The following is a 12,744-nucleotide window of genomic DNA, read 5'->3' as shown; positions in this document are numbered from 1 at the left end:
CCCAGGAGCTCACAACATCGTGACCTATGCCAATAACTCTTAGGAACTCCTCTCTACCAGAATTCAAGAGGTACAGCACGGGGAGAAGCAAAATGATAAAATGTGTCAGTTCATACAAGGGGAAAGGTTCAAGAAAGAGGGAGCTGTAAATTGTCTTAGAGTTCAAGTGAATACAAGGACTAAACGTAGTCTTTGAATTTGGCTTTTATGACAGCATTGACGATCTTTGCTGAGCAGTGAAGTAATGGGTGTGGAAATCAGACTGATAGGGATTCAGAAGTGAATGGGAGAGGAAGAAGCAGAAAAACAGCACATGTAGATAGATGACTCTTTAGTTATTTGTCTGGGAATGACGGATTAAGAGCATTGGGGAGAGGAGGCATAGCCAGGGCAAGGTCCCTTTCCTTTTACCATGCAGTTTGAAGTTACTTCAGCACATTGGAAAGCTAAGAGAAAGAAGTGGTGGGAAGGCAGTGTGTGCATGTATAGAGGGCAAGTGAAGGGAAAGAGGGCATGAGAAGGAATGAGGCAAAGTGGAAGCGTATGGAAGCCTCACTATGGGCAGGAGGAGGGAGAACTGGGAGAATGAGAAGAAAGATACAGAAAGATAGTATAAAGAAGGATGGCCAGGAAGGAAAGGAATAGTTCATGCCCAAGGGCTACTGTTTCAGCTATGAAATTTTTGTGACATACAAGATCATCTGCTGTGGGTAGTTAGAGGAACATGGAGGTGGAGGGACTTGAGAGTGATGAAATTTTAGAAAAGCCATTGTGTGGAATGAGAGAGGGAGCTGTCCAAGGCTAGGGGGAGATTCTGAGTCGGTAGGAGGGCATATGTGACTGTGGAATGTAGTAATTTATACGGGCAGTGATCTGTGTGTGTTTTCGAGTGTGTGTTTGAGTGTGTTCATATTTTGTATTCATGTGTTTATGTGAGTATGTTCCTGTGTGTTTATATATTTTGTACCCCAGAGGCAATCCAAGTCCTGATGTAGTAATTGATAATTTAATAATAATAAATTTAATAAATAATAGTTTCTATCCTTGGGAACATATATCATCTAGTGGGTCAGACATATAAGAAAATAAAACACTATGCAAGGAATAGGTGCAGAGGTAATTCAGAGAAGGTAGTATTAATATATGGGTGGGTAGAGATATAGGAAATGACATCTTTGTAGCTTTTTGGAGGATGTGACACCTTAGCTGGGAAGGTAAATGGCTGCAGGTGAGGCATTTGAAGATTCTGGAGGGAAGGACTAAAGATATGGTCCATTCTCAAGAAATGAAGTCACAGAGAAATTCTGAATGCAGAGCAAATATTCAGGAAGACACACAGAGTTTAGAGTTTATGACTGGATCTGACTATGTTTTTATGGAACCAGGCATTAGGACCTGAAAACTTTTTGAAAACAAAAATATTTCTTGACCGAGATAGATTTTTTAATCTCTATCAAAAGTTGTAGTTTTGCTACAGTATTTTCCAAATAGTTTAAGAAAGTAGCTTAAAAAATTAGTGTTAAAATGACAATATTAATCTTAAAATAAAAATTTAAATTTTACTAGATATTTGTGTTTTTTAATGTATACTCATATTCTATATTCTAATTTCCAAAATAATAAGTATACTGTATGCCAGTAGACTGTTTTTTGGCCAATAAAGAAGTAATCAAACACTGTTACATTGTGTCATTGCTTCTTTGAAATGCAAAAATTTTAGCTTTTAAAGCTTTGCATCCTTCATTGACAACATTCAAAAGAAAAAATGTCTGCTTTTGTTTCTGTAACTAGTAAAAATTTTTTGAAAGTTCTTTAGTCTGATTGAAAGAGAAAGTAAGTTGTTAAAAGCAAAAATGCCCTGCTCTAAGGAGCAGTCTTATAGTACCGAGTTGATAGATCATTAGGCAATAGGGAATCCCTCATCCCCAACCCTCTGGCTTCATTTGGAATTGTACTTCTGAAGTGCATCACACTGCCCAAATCAAATTGCTCACTTAATATTTAATGTTTCTGCAATGGAATCACTTTCTCCCTTGAGGTTGACTTCAGATTTACCAGACACGCTGACAACACTGCATTCCTTATTTTCTCCACATGACCTCAGCTTCTGCTTTTAAAATGTTGAAATAAAGGATGCTTTTGTTCATATCTCGCCTGCCTGTGATATATTGACAAAGTGTCTGCCGGCTCAATGGAATAGTTTTACAGTATGAGTGCAGCTTTCAGTGGAGGGGCAGGACTTGGGCTTTAGAAGGAAGTGAATTGGATAGGTCAGGAGAATGTACCATTTGTAAACACCCCTTTCCTTTTTTATTCACGTGTCAGGACAGCAGGAGCAGGCTGTTCAGTGCCCGTCCCTGTGCAGAGCTGGAGGGAAAGCAGCTTAGAAGTCAGCTGCAGTTTTTAAACCTTGCCTTTTATTCCCCCGTAGTGATCTTCAAGTGCTTGGACTTGTCTTAGAAGCTGTTTTGAAACTAACATGGTTTAGCCCACTAACTGCATGTTGGGTAAATTCAAAACCCACATGCTCGTCCTCTTGCAGTGGAATAAGTCACATCTGATGGACATTTTTTGTGCTTATAGCATAGTAATGAACGTCTGACAGGCGCGACCTTTCATAAGACAGCCCACACTATTGGCTTTCTGCCCAGAATATTGCTGCAACACTATCTGTGATTGGTTATCTCTCTATCATGCATTGCTTCACAAGGGGAAACGGCCCCTTTTTTTAATAAATCTACGATGGCTGGCTGCAATATGCCTCACTGTAAGTATTTTGTGTGTGTGTGTGTGAGAGAGAAAGGGAGAGAGAGGGGCTGACTTGAATATTACTTAGTCTAGTATCACATGGCAAGGTTGTGATACTATAGGACATCAGTGAAGTGCTACTTAGTAAATCTTAACCTATCTCTTTTTTCTACAGGTTGGTACTAAGAAGTGCCTTTCCTGACGTCTCTGCTGCTTGGAACCGCTTCTAGAGCAGTCTCTGCTTTTGCCTTGCTTGCTGCCAGCTAGACTGTGACGACAGCACATCCACCCTCCACCTCTAGCCCAGACACCCCCATTTCTACTTATAATCAAGAGAAAAGCTCTAAGTATCTGGCATTGCCCTAGGCTGCTTTAGTGTTTAAAGAAAAGTTTGCTGAAAAAGTAAGATATCTTCTGCCAGGAAATCAAGGAGGAAAAAAAAAATCATTTTCTCGATTTTGCTCTAAACTGCTGCATCTGTCTATGCCAAACTAATCAATACCGATTGCACCACAAACTCCATTGCAAATTCAGCTGTGAGGAGATTCCCTTTCAGACAACTTTGCTGAAAGCAGCTTGGAAATTCGGTGTCAAAGGGTCTGCCACGTTTTCATGCTTGCATTTTGGGCTCCAAATTGGCACTGGGAAGGGTTTACTGAGAGCACAAGGCTGATTCCAGGCCCTACTTTTAAACGTTCATCTACTTACAATCCTACTATTTGTCTAAAAACCAAAACATCTTTGAATTAACAGTTTCATGCTGTGAATTTCTAGTGGGAGATCTTTTCCTTAATATTGACAACACAATTTTCCATGTACTATTAAAGCAGGGAGTGGGGGAAAAGTATTTTGGAGGGGACATTTTCATCATCATTTTACAGTTTTATCAGTTCAGCTTTTTTTTTTTTTTTTTGGTTACTCTTTTTTTTGGGGGGGGGTTTGGTTTGTTGGTTTCACTGAAAAATTTAACTACCTGTAAAATCTAAACATGGCTGTTAGTGTCACACCAATTCGGGACACAAAATGGCTAACACTGGAAGTATGTAGAGAGTTCCAAAGGGGGACTTGCTCACGGCCAGACACGGAATGTAAATTTGCACATCCTTCGAAAAGCTGCCAAGTTGAAAATGGACGAGTAATCGCCTGCTTTGATTCATTGAAAGTGAGTAAATATTATATTCTTTTAAGGATATACAATAATTGGAAAAGGGGATATGGGCATACAGTCCTCTGAGTTTGGAATTATGGATTGCTTTGTTAATAGTTTAGTTATACAGCGTGTTCTTATGGATGATGTTGGGCCAGGGAACTTTATGAGAAGCAATAGAACCAAGTCTGGCCAAACTTTGTTTGTTATGAATAACTTTATGAGTCCTTTAACTCAATGAATTTTTGTTAGGACAGAAAGTGTTGACATACTTTTTAGTTTGTAATAGTACAGTCAGTATCTGTCTCTGGGAATGATAAATGTAGATACATGTATGTGTTTAGCATATGCATTATTATATATAAGACCATAGGAATAGCTGAATGAAAATGATTTGTTTTTGTTTGTTGGTAAAGGTGCTGTACCATTGTAAAAGAACAGCAGATTTTAAATCAGTTCAACTTGGATAAACTTTTTATTCTTATTTTCAGATTTTATTTTGCAGGCATGTTTTTTTAAGGCCAGAGACATGCATTTTGTAAAAAATATAACTAGAAGTAAGGTTCTGAACTGCTGTTACAGTACCTTACCGGAGGCACAAACTTTGTTGAATATGAGTTTTATAAATAAGTAGAAACTCATAAGTACTGTTATTCGTTGGATATTTTCAGCTTCAATAATTCTATTGTGAATTAACTTAGCGGTTTATTTTCTGTTAGATCCTGATTATTTTTTATTTTTAAGAGTCTCAACCAGAAATGTTAAAAGTTAGCTTTTGTGGGCACAATAATACTGAAAGATTTATTTCAGTATTTCTCGACATTCAAAAATGTCATTAGGTTTGTAATTCAGATATCAAGTTTGAACACTAGTCTTTTAAAAGATAGCATAAATGTCTTTATGTTGACATGCAAGGTCAAGACTAGAAATGTGTTCCTGGATACTCTCAACCTACTTGGTTTAATCAAATTGCTCTTGAATACTAATACCCCAGGTTCATTCTTTGAACCTTTTAGGAGGGGATCACTATCACTTCTACATAAATAGAGAAGTAAAAGTCTCATAAATCCATGTTGTCTTTTGAAAAAAAAAAAAAAAAAGTGCTATAATGTTGCTTTCCTTAATAACATCAGGGTGACTTATAAGTTAACTGTTTCAGTTAATTGCCTCTTGGTCCAGTTTGTGCTTCTCACTCTGCTAAAGTTTTTGCCAAAGATTCTAAAGATTTCATCTTTAGAGTCAGATAAAATGAAGGTATTGACAATAATAAAAATATCTTAAAACGTTAGATTATTCTTCATGTCTTAATCCTAAAAATCAATAAGCAAAAGTTATAAACTACCCCAGGCCTTTTTTCACCCTTTCGTTTGAAAGGCATTGATGAAGGGCACAGTGGTTGTACCTTTGTGAATGTGTGTTCCTAAATTCATGCTGACTGAATCCAGGTATAATTACAGACTGGGACCCATAAAATGAGGGGCAAAGAGCTAATTACTCTTGTCGGTAACCAGCTGTGTCCATAAGTAACCCTGTTTTGACCCAATTAATAGTAAATCCAATTTTTAATCCTACAGACAGTTGATGGTGCACTCGTAGCTGCAAAATGAAGGACATTAAATTTGGCTGTGACATTGAGTGGTTTCACAGAAGACCTGCCTCTACAGCATTTGGAAATATTGTGAAACATTAATATTCAGTTGCTATTTTTCTATCTCAAAATATTTTTTTAGTTGCTGCTCACTTGTGGCTATAGAACAGTCCCTTTTTGAGTAAAGCAGCGACATTGCTTAATGACATGCTTTGTGGTTTACGAGATTCAACTACCACATGAAGGACTTTTTTTTAAACTAACGTAATTTAAAGGTTTTAAATTTATGTAGTGAACTCGTTATAGCAGCTAATCAATGCAAACTTTATCCTTTTTTTTTTTTTTTTGTCTTTCTGAGGGAAACTGAATTAAGTTTATAGTGTCTAAAACTTGGTAAAATATTTTAGATTTGAGTAAGAGGAAAAAATAAATTTATTTATGGTAGATCTTCATACTTAGGACAATAGCTCCTTAAATGTTAGTGAAACAACTATGTTAAAAATTAATTAAAACAATTTTGAATATACAATTAAGTATTCATGTTTAAAAAAACATGTTTCGTGTGTGTGTGTGTGCGCGCATATATATATATTTATAACTGACCACATTATATGATTCTTAATACAGTATTTAGAATCCTACCTTTTAGGTAGCAGTCTTCCTGTATTCAATTTTGTGGCTAAAATAGATCAAAAACATATTTCAAAACTGTTAAAGTAACTGTATGATTCATGCTTAAAGTTCTGATATTTGTGAGCATTATGAGGTTTCCATGCCAGTAACCGCTGGGTCATTTGCATTGTCTCAGAAAGTAAACAGAAAACATTTAGAAAACTTGTAATATCCTGACTTCTTTAATAAAATGTGTTCTATGTTTTGCTGAAATCCATAGTCCAGCCTTTTCTAAGTTCTTGAACCATGAGATGGAGGTAGCCTGTGTAATCCACTATTTTTAGAAAGTTAGGAAAGCAAACCAAATACTCTCTGAGAGGACCCTGTGAAATGGCTGTACCCTTCAGCTGTGCTGTTTCAGACTTTGGCCAGGCTCCCAGGTGACTTACGTTTATAGCAGACTTCTGGTTAGAAGAAGGGAATTTGTTTCATTTAAAAAACAGAAGTCAAATAGTTCAAGAAAGTATTTATTTGTGTAAAAAGAAGCAATTGGCATATTACTAAAGATAAAAAGAAAAGTAGATGATAGTATTTTAGTTGCAGACTGGTGATTTTAAGGTTTAAATAATTACCTTTGATTAAATATGGCCCATAAAAACGCAGAATTCTGTATTACAGCGTGTTGCTAAGTAAAATAGGAATCTATGATAGTAAGGAATCTATGTATAATAAGAATGATGATAAAGAGTAAAAGCTGTAATAATGTGTACTAGTATATATTATGAATTAAAAACATTTTAAGCACTTAATTTCTCTCATGTAATTTTGCTTTTACAATTGCAGTCTTAATTTGTAATACCCTTAAGAGTATATGCAATTTGAGGCTTGAATTGCTTACAAACTATAGATTTGGGTGTCTTAGCTACTTCAGAAATCCAGAACATTTGAAAAAGCTCATTATTTTATATTAAAGAGGATTTTTTTTCCTGTGGCTTGTGAAAGGGATACAAAAAAAGAGAAAAATGTCAACACTGTAAGCCACCATTATAATGATATTATATTTCATAAATGATCTTCAAATAATAGTTAATAAGTTGCCTATTTTTTTCAGTCATCGCTCTGAACTAAAATTTAGAGTCAGTGTAAAGAAAGACTACAGAATGTATTTTAATGTATACTAAATTATATTTCCAGAAAAACCCTTTCAATATATGATCAACAGAAATAGACTTACTGCTTGTTGAATTATTTTTCAAATATCCATTCATTTTTCAGGGAGCGGGGTGGGGGGGAATATAACCTTTATGTTTACTGTCTATTTTCAAAAATCTCAGCAAAACTCTTACCTTTGAAAACTGTAGTCACTTGTTCTGCTATCAAATTAAGCAATTTTGTTTAAAATAATTTAAACTTTCATTTCACTATATATAGGGCTGTCTATCCATATATAAATAGCACCACTGATCAAATTTATCATAGACACATCCGGGATCAGATTATACTGCAAAATGGCATGGAATCAAGGGCACTGAGTGAACACTTTTAGTGTCTCTGCAGACTTAGCAGAATATATGAAATATAGAAATCAGGTATTAGAGGGCATACAAATATGTACACATACAGGTAATTGAGCAATGAAAAACTCAAAATCAGTAGGGCAGAACAAATCTCCAGATGGTCACATATGGATCAGATAGCATAACTAGACATTATAAAGTAGCCCCAAATGTGTTGACAGTTAAATTTTAGAAGATCCTCCATTGTTAGCACAGTGTATCTTCAACCCAGAAATTGCCTGTGTTCTTGCTGTTCTTTCTGAGTCCCCAGCATAGACTTTTCATCATATTTTTTAAACCAGTTTAACTGATAATCCTGACCTGAAATGATATCTGCAAGTTTTGGACTAAACATGCAATTTTGAATCGAAATTTTGATCTAGTAGGGTCTTAAATTGAAATAACTTCTACCAAGAGTTTTGTTTTTGTTTGATTTTTCCTAATTATATCTCTCATATGATATTAAAACTATGACAGATTTTTATAGCATATATGTGTGTAATTCTTTTGGCACGTATATTTATTGTGCCTTTCAGTGACAGGTTGACACTGCACTTCCTTGTTTTCCTCTAATGACTTAGTAGATGAACTAACTGTAAGGCATACTTGTGCAGCAGGGTGTTTCATGTAAAAGTTCAGATTGTATTCCCTAAATAGAAACTTCACAAGAATACCCTGTGAATATGCTGTGATACCATCAACTCTTACATGAACCTTTTTTTAATGAAATTCTCAACAGCTTCAGCTGCTTTGGTAAAACTAATAGCTGTATGAATTTGCCTGTTTATATTCTTATAGTTAGAATTTTTTTTAGAAAACAACTGTTTAAATGAGTAAAGATATTTTAGACTGTTGGACAAATTTCAAGCTATGTTTTGAGTCAATCTACATACAACACTAATTCTAGAACTAGTTACTTTGTTTCATGTTGTAAGATTTTGGTATACTGCTTCTATTTTTATTTTTCTCCTTAAACCTTGCTTCAGTACATGTGTGAGACAAACTAAAAACAATTTAAACATAAAGCAATGTGGCACTTACAATTGAGTTCAAAGTTTACTTGTAACTCAGACTTCTAATATTACTTAAAATACTGATTTCATTGATTTGCCTCAAAACAATTCCAGTAATGGGATTCCAATAACAGTAATGGGCTATTACTAACTTAAAAGAGTCAATGCAATATGGGGTAAATTTTCTGTTGAGGAGGGATGTGTGACATATGCCTAGGTCAGACGAAAGATGAGAAATTGATTGTTTCTCAAACCCAGCTCAGACATCTAGGGACCTAGTTTGGGAGGCTTATCATGTCATTTTCCTTGCCAAGGATAAGTAGAGGATTTCAGCTATCAACATTGCTAATCTGTTACCTTTCATGCTGAGCGATGTCTCTGCCTTCCCACAGACTTAGACAAAGCTTCTTATTTTCTTACAAAGAGATCCTATTGAGGAAATTTTGAATATTTTTTTAACTTTAGCAGAACCACATTCTGTGCTTTTAGATAGGGGAGCAGTTTTCTATGTCAACAGGCCAAAAATCATAACTGTCAGTACAAGTGGGTAATTAAATATTAGGTTATTAAATATGAAATGTCCAATGTCAAATAAAAAGTTTAGTTTATTATATCTCAAACAAGAAGCAGTATAGTCAATCAAAGTATGCACCTAAATCATTAACACAGTTTTGCCATCTTAATGGTAGCTTGTTTATGCCAGCAGCGAAGAAGCCTGGAGAGCGAGTGGCAATGAAATCACGAAAGGCATTTTCCACAGCTTGTTGTGAATTAGATATTTTTCCTTGTAAGAAGTGGCCCAAAGCCTGGAAGAAGTGGTAGTCATTGGGTGCAAGGTCTGGTGAATACAGTGGATGACAAGAGAGTTTGCAAATCCAGCTTCTGTAGGTTGAGCAGCGTTGTTTGTGTGACATGTGGTTGAGCATTGTCTTGCTAGAGAATTGGCCTGTCTCTATTGACCAGTCTTAGCTGCTTAATCTCAAGCATCCTCATGGTTTCATCCAACTGGGTGCAATAGACATCCGCTTTAATCAATTGACCAGGTTTCATGAAGCTGTGGTGGCTAATACTGGTGCTGGACCACCAAACAGACACCCGTTAGCTTTTTTTGATGAATATTCAGTTTTAGACTGTGTTTTGGCACTTTATCCAACCATTGTGCTGAATGCTTGTGATTGTCAAAAAGAACCCATTTTTCATCACATACAATAATACGGTGTAGAAATGGTTCACCTTTATGTCGTGACAGCAAAGAAAGGCAAGCTTTGAAATGATTTCTCTCCTGACGCTCGTTTAATTCATGGGGAACCCATCCATCCAGCTTCTTTACCTTGCCCATTTGTTTCAAATGGTCCAATATTGTTGTAATAGTAATGTCAAACCTTGCTGTTAATTCACACATAGGTTGAGATGGATTCACTTCCACTACAGCTTTCAGCTCATCATTATCCACCTTGGTCTCAGGTTGCCCACGTGGCTCATGTTCAAGATTAAAATCACCAGAACAGAACTTCTCAAACCATCGAGGTACTGTGCATTCATTAGCCACATCCTTCCTAAACACTTCAGGGATATTTCCAGCTGTCTTCACTGCGTTGGTTCCACGACAGAACTCGTATTCAAAAATAACACGATTTTTTGACTTATCCATGGTTTCACAAAAATTGCTCTAAAAATTTTTTTGAAAGGTAATCACAAGCCAAAATATGTGTTTGCAAAACTGAGGACATATCTTCACAATAAAAATAAAACAAGAAGTGTTAAAGTGAAATGTCAAGAGATACCAACTGTCAAACTTAGTACTTAAGGAAATCAGACATTTCATACTTAATAACCTAATCGATGGCCTTTGAGGTAGCACTAATGATAGTTATTAACATGCAGAAACTTAAGTAAAAGCAACTAGAAAGGATTGCTAGAATTACTTAGTTGTTTTAAGTATAATAGATTATTAGGATAATAATTTCTCTGAATTTCACTATCAATCAGATTAATTCTAGTGAGGAATTCTTATTCAAACTCATTTATAATACACTATACAACTATAGAGTTTTTATTTAATACTGTACTTCTTACACAAATATCAAATACAATTCTACTTATAGCATCATCCCTATTCTTTTGGCACATTTTTGAAAAATTTTCACTTTGAGATAAAGTTTGATTTCTTGCTAGAGATAAAACTTTCTATTTGTGTTTTGAAAATTACTGATTGTTACCAAACTATATAACCCCTTATACATTATATAATTTGATTGACATAGCATCTTCTGGATAACTTTGGGCCTTGGGCATCTCTAATTTCTATTCTTTTTTTGTTGTTGCTGTCTCTGAGTTCTTTCTAGCTGTCTAATTGTTTAGCTTTAGAACTGTTGGATCTAATCCCTCTTTATATTTCTCTCCATTGTCACATAGAAGTGATTTAGACATATTGTCTGTAAAGAATTAGATTCAGCATTGTGTAACAGAGACAGTGTTCTCCTCCCCAGAATTTGGGATAAACAAATTAGGAGTTTATATGTCAGTCAGTTGTCTAGGCGTGTTTGGTGACTCTGTAGTCATTAGAACTCTGGTTTTTTCACCCTTCATTCTGAGGATAACATGTCTTCCGATCTTAGGATTATTTCAAAATTGCAAGATGGCCGCTGCCATGCCAGTCATCATATCTTTATTCTAGAAAGCAGGAAGAGGCAAGGGCAAAGGAGACATAGTCTAGCCCAGTGATGCTTCTTTTAGCAAAGGTCATCTAAGCTTCACTCACTGATTTATCCTCATCTGTAATTGGCTGATTTCGGCAGTAGAGATTGCTAGGAAGTGTAGCATTTTTTTTTTTGTTGTTGTTGTTTTTGATGAACTGTTTCCCTGATTAAAATTAGGTCTCTGGTAGGTAAGATAGAAGGGGAGAATTGATATTTGAGAGGGCAGTTACTGAAATAAGCGTTAGAGATTTTATTTCCCCATAAAACTTCCAGAATCAAGTAAATCTCTCTGAAAAACATATGGGTGTGGGGGTAGTTGAGGGGAGACCACTTCTGAAGAGAAACTTAAGTTTTCTCTTCTTGAAAAATGTGTCATCACTTCTCCTTTTTCGGCTATTTAGTCAATAAAATCTGGCATATGACAAATAGGTTTATTTTTACGTATATAGTAAAATAAAACAGCTACAGTTTTTATTTTCCTAATATAGGACGTATTTTATACACAGTTACATATTTATAACGGGAATATAATACGAATGCGTGTCATAAAAACAGGTCCCAAATGATTTTATATGACAAAAGAATCTGTAGTTACTCTGATTTTTATTTCCACTTCTTCCACAAATACACTTTCTTATTTCCTCTGTATGGAGTATAATAATAAAACGAGTTAATATTTATTAAAAATTGCTATATTTTGGTCAGTGTTTTCAGTGCTTTTTATTTTTTCATATTTAGTCCCTATGAAAATTCTTTGAGATAGTTACTGGTATTCCTTCCATTCACAAATGGGCACATTGAAATACAGAGAAGTTAGGTGATATGCCCAAGGCCAGTTAACCAGCAAAATGTGGACTTGAAAGCCTGGTAAGCTGATTTCACAGGCTGCACTCTTGACTACTTTGCTATAAAACATTGCTTCTTAACATATCCACATTCTAAGGATTCCACAGAGAAAGTATACTAATAGTAGTGCTTAAGAATAAAAATGAATATCCAAGGAAAATTTACAACACAGAATGTAAAACAGTAAGTACTCAGAAATAATTATTACATTTTAAGTCAACAAATGAGTGAACGGGCCGGGCGCGGTGGCTTACGCCTGTAATCCTAGCACTCTGGGAGGCCGAGGCGGGTGGATCGCTCGAGGTCAGGAGTTCGAGACTAGCCTGAGCAAGAGTGAGACCCCGTTTCTACTAAAAATAGAAAGAAATTATATGGACAACTAAAATATATATATACAAAAAATTAGCTGGGCATGGTGGCACATGTCTGTAGTCCCAGCCACTCGGGAGGCTGAGGCAGTAGGATCGCTTAAGCCCAGGAGTTTGAGGTTGCTGTGAGCTAGGCTGACGCCACGGCTCTCACTCTAGCCCGGGCA

The 12,744-nt window shown here is 35.7% G+C and overlaps 1 protein-coding gene across 49 annotated transcripts in view; it reads left to right on the top strand.

Annotated features, from left to right (window-relative positions):
* Positions 1-12,744, top strand: part of MBNL1 (muscleblind like splicing regulator 1) — a 193,201-nt gene that overhangs the window by 47,296 nt on the left and 133,161 nt on the right. For 26 of the 49 annotated variants that reach the window (XR_011234044.1, XR_011234046.1, XR_011234041.1 and 23 more), the window contains exon 2: positions 2,924-3,910. The exons of 11 other annotated variants lie outside the window; for them this stretch is intronic. Coding sequence is in view for 25 of the 38 variants with exons in the window: in XM_069475341.1 (XP_069331442.1) it covers positions 3,737-3,910 (174 nt within the window). In the remaining 13 variants the exon portion in view is untranslated. Of the gene's footprint in view, positions 1-2,526; positions 2,768-2,923; positions 3,911-12,744 lie in introns of those variants that run through there. 12 more of the 49 variants (XR_011234048.1, XR_011234040.1, XR_011234043.1 and 9 more) reach the window with 2 other exon arrangements.

This window comes from Eulemur rufifrons, chromosome 7, assembly GCF_041146395.1.
Source record: "Eulemur rufifrons isolate Redbay chromosome 7, OSU_ERuf_1, whole genome shotgun sequence".
NCBI classification, from domain to species: Eukaryota; Metazoa; Chordata; class Mammalia; order Primates; family Lemuridae; genus Eulemur; species Eulemur rufifrons.
This window is presented reverse-complemented; position numbering and strand designations above follow the sequence as displayed.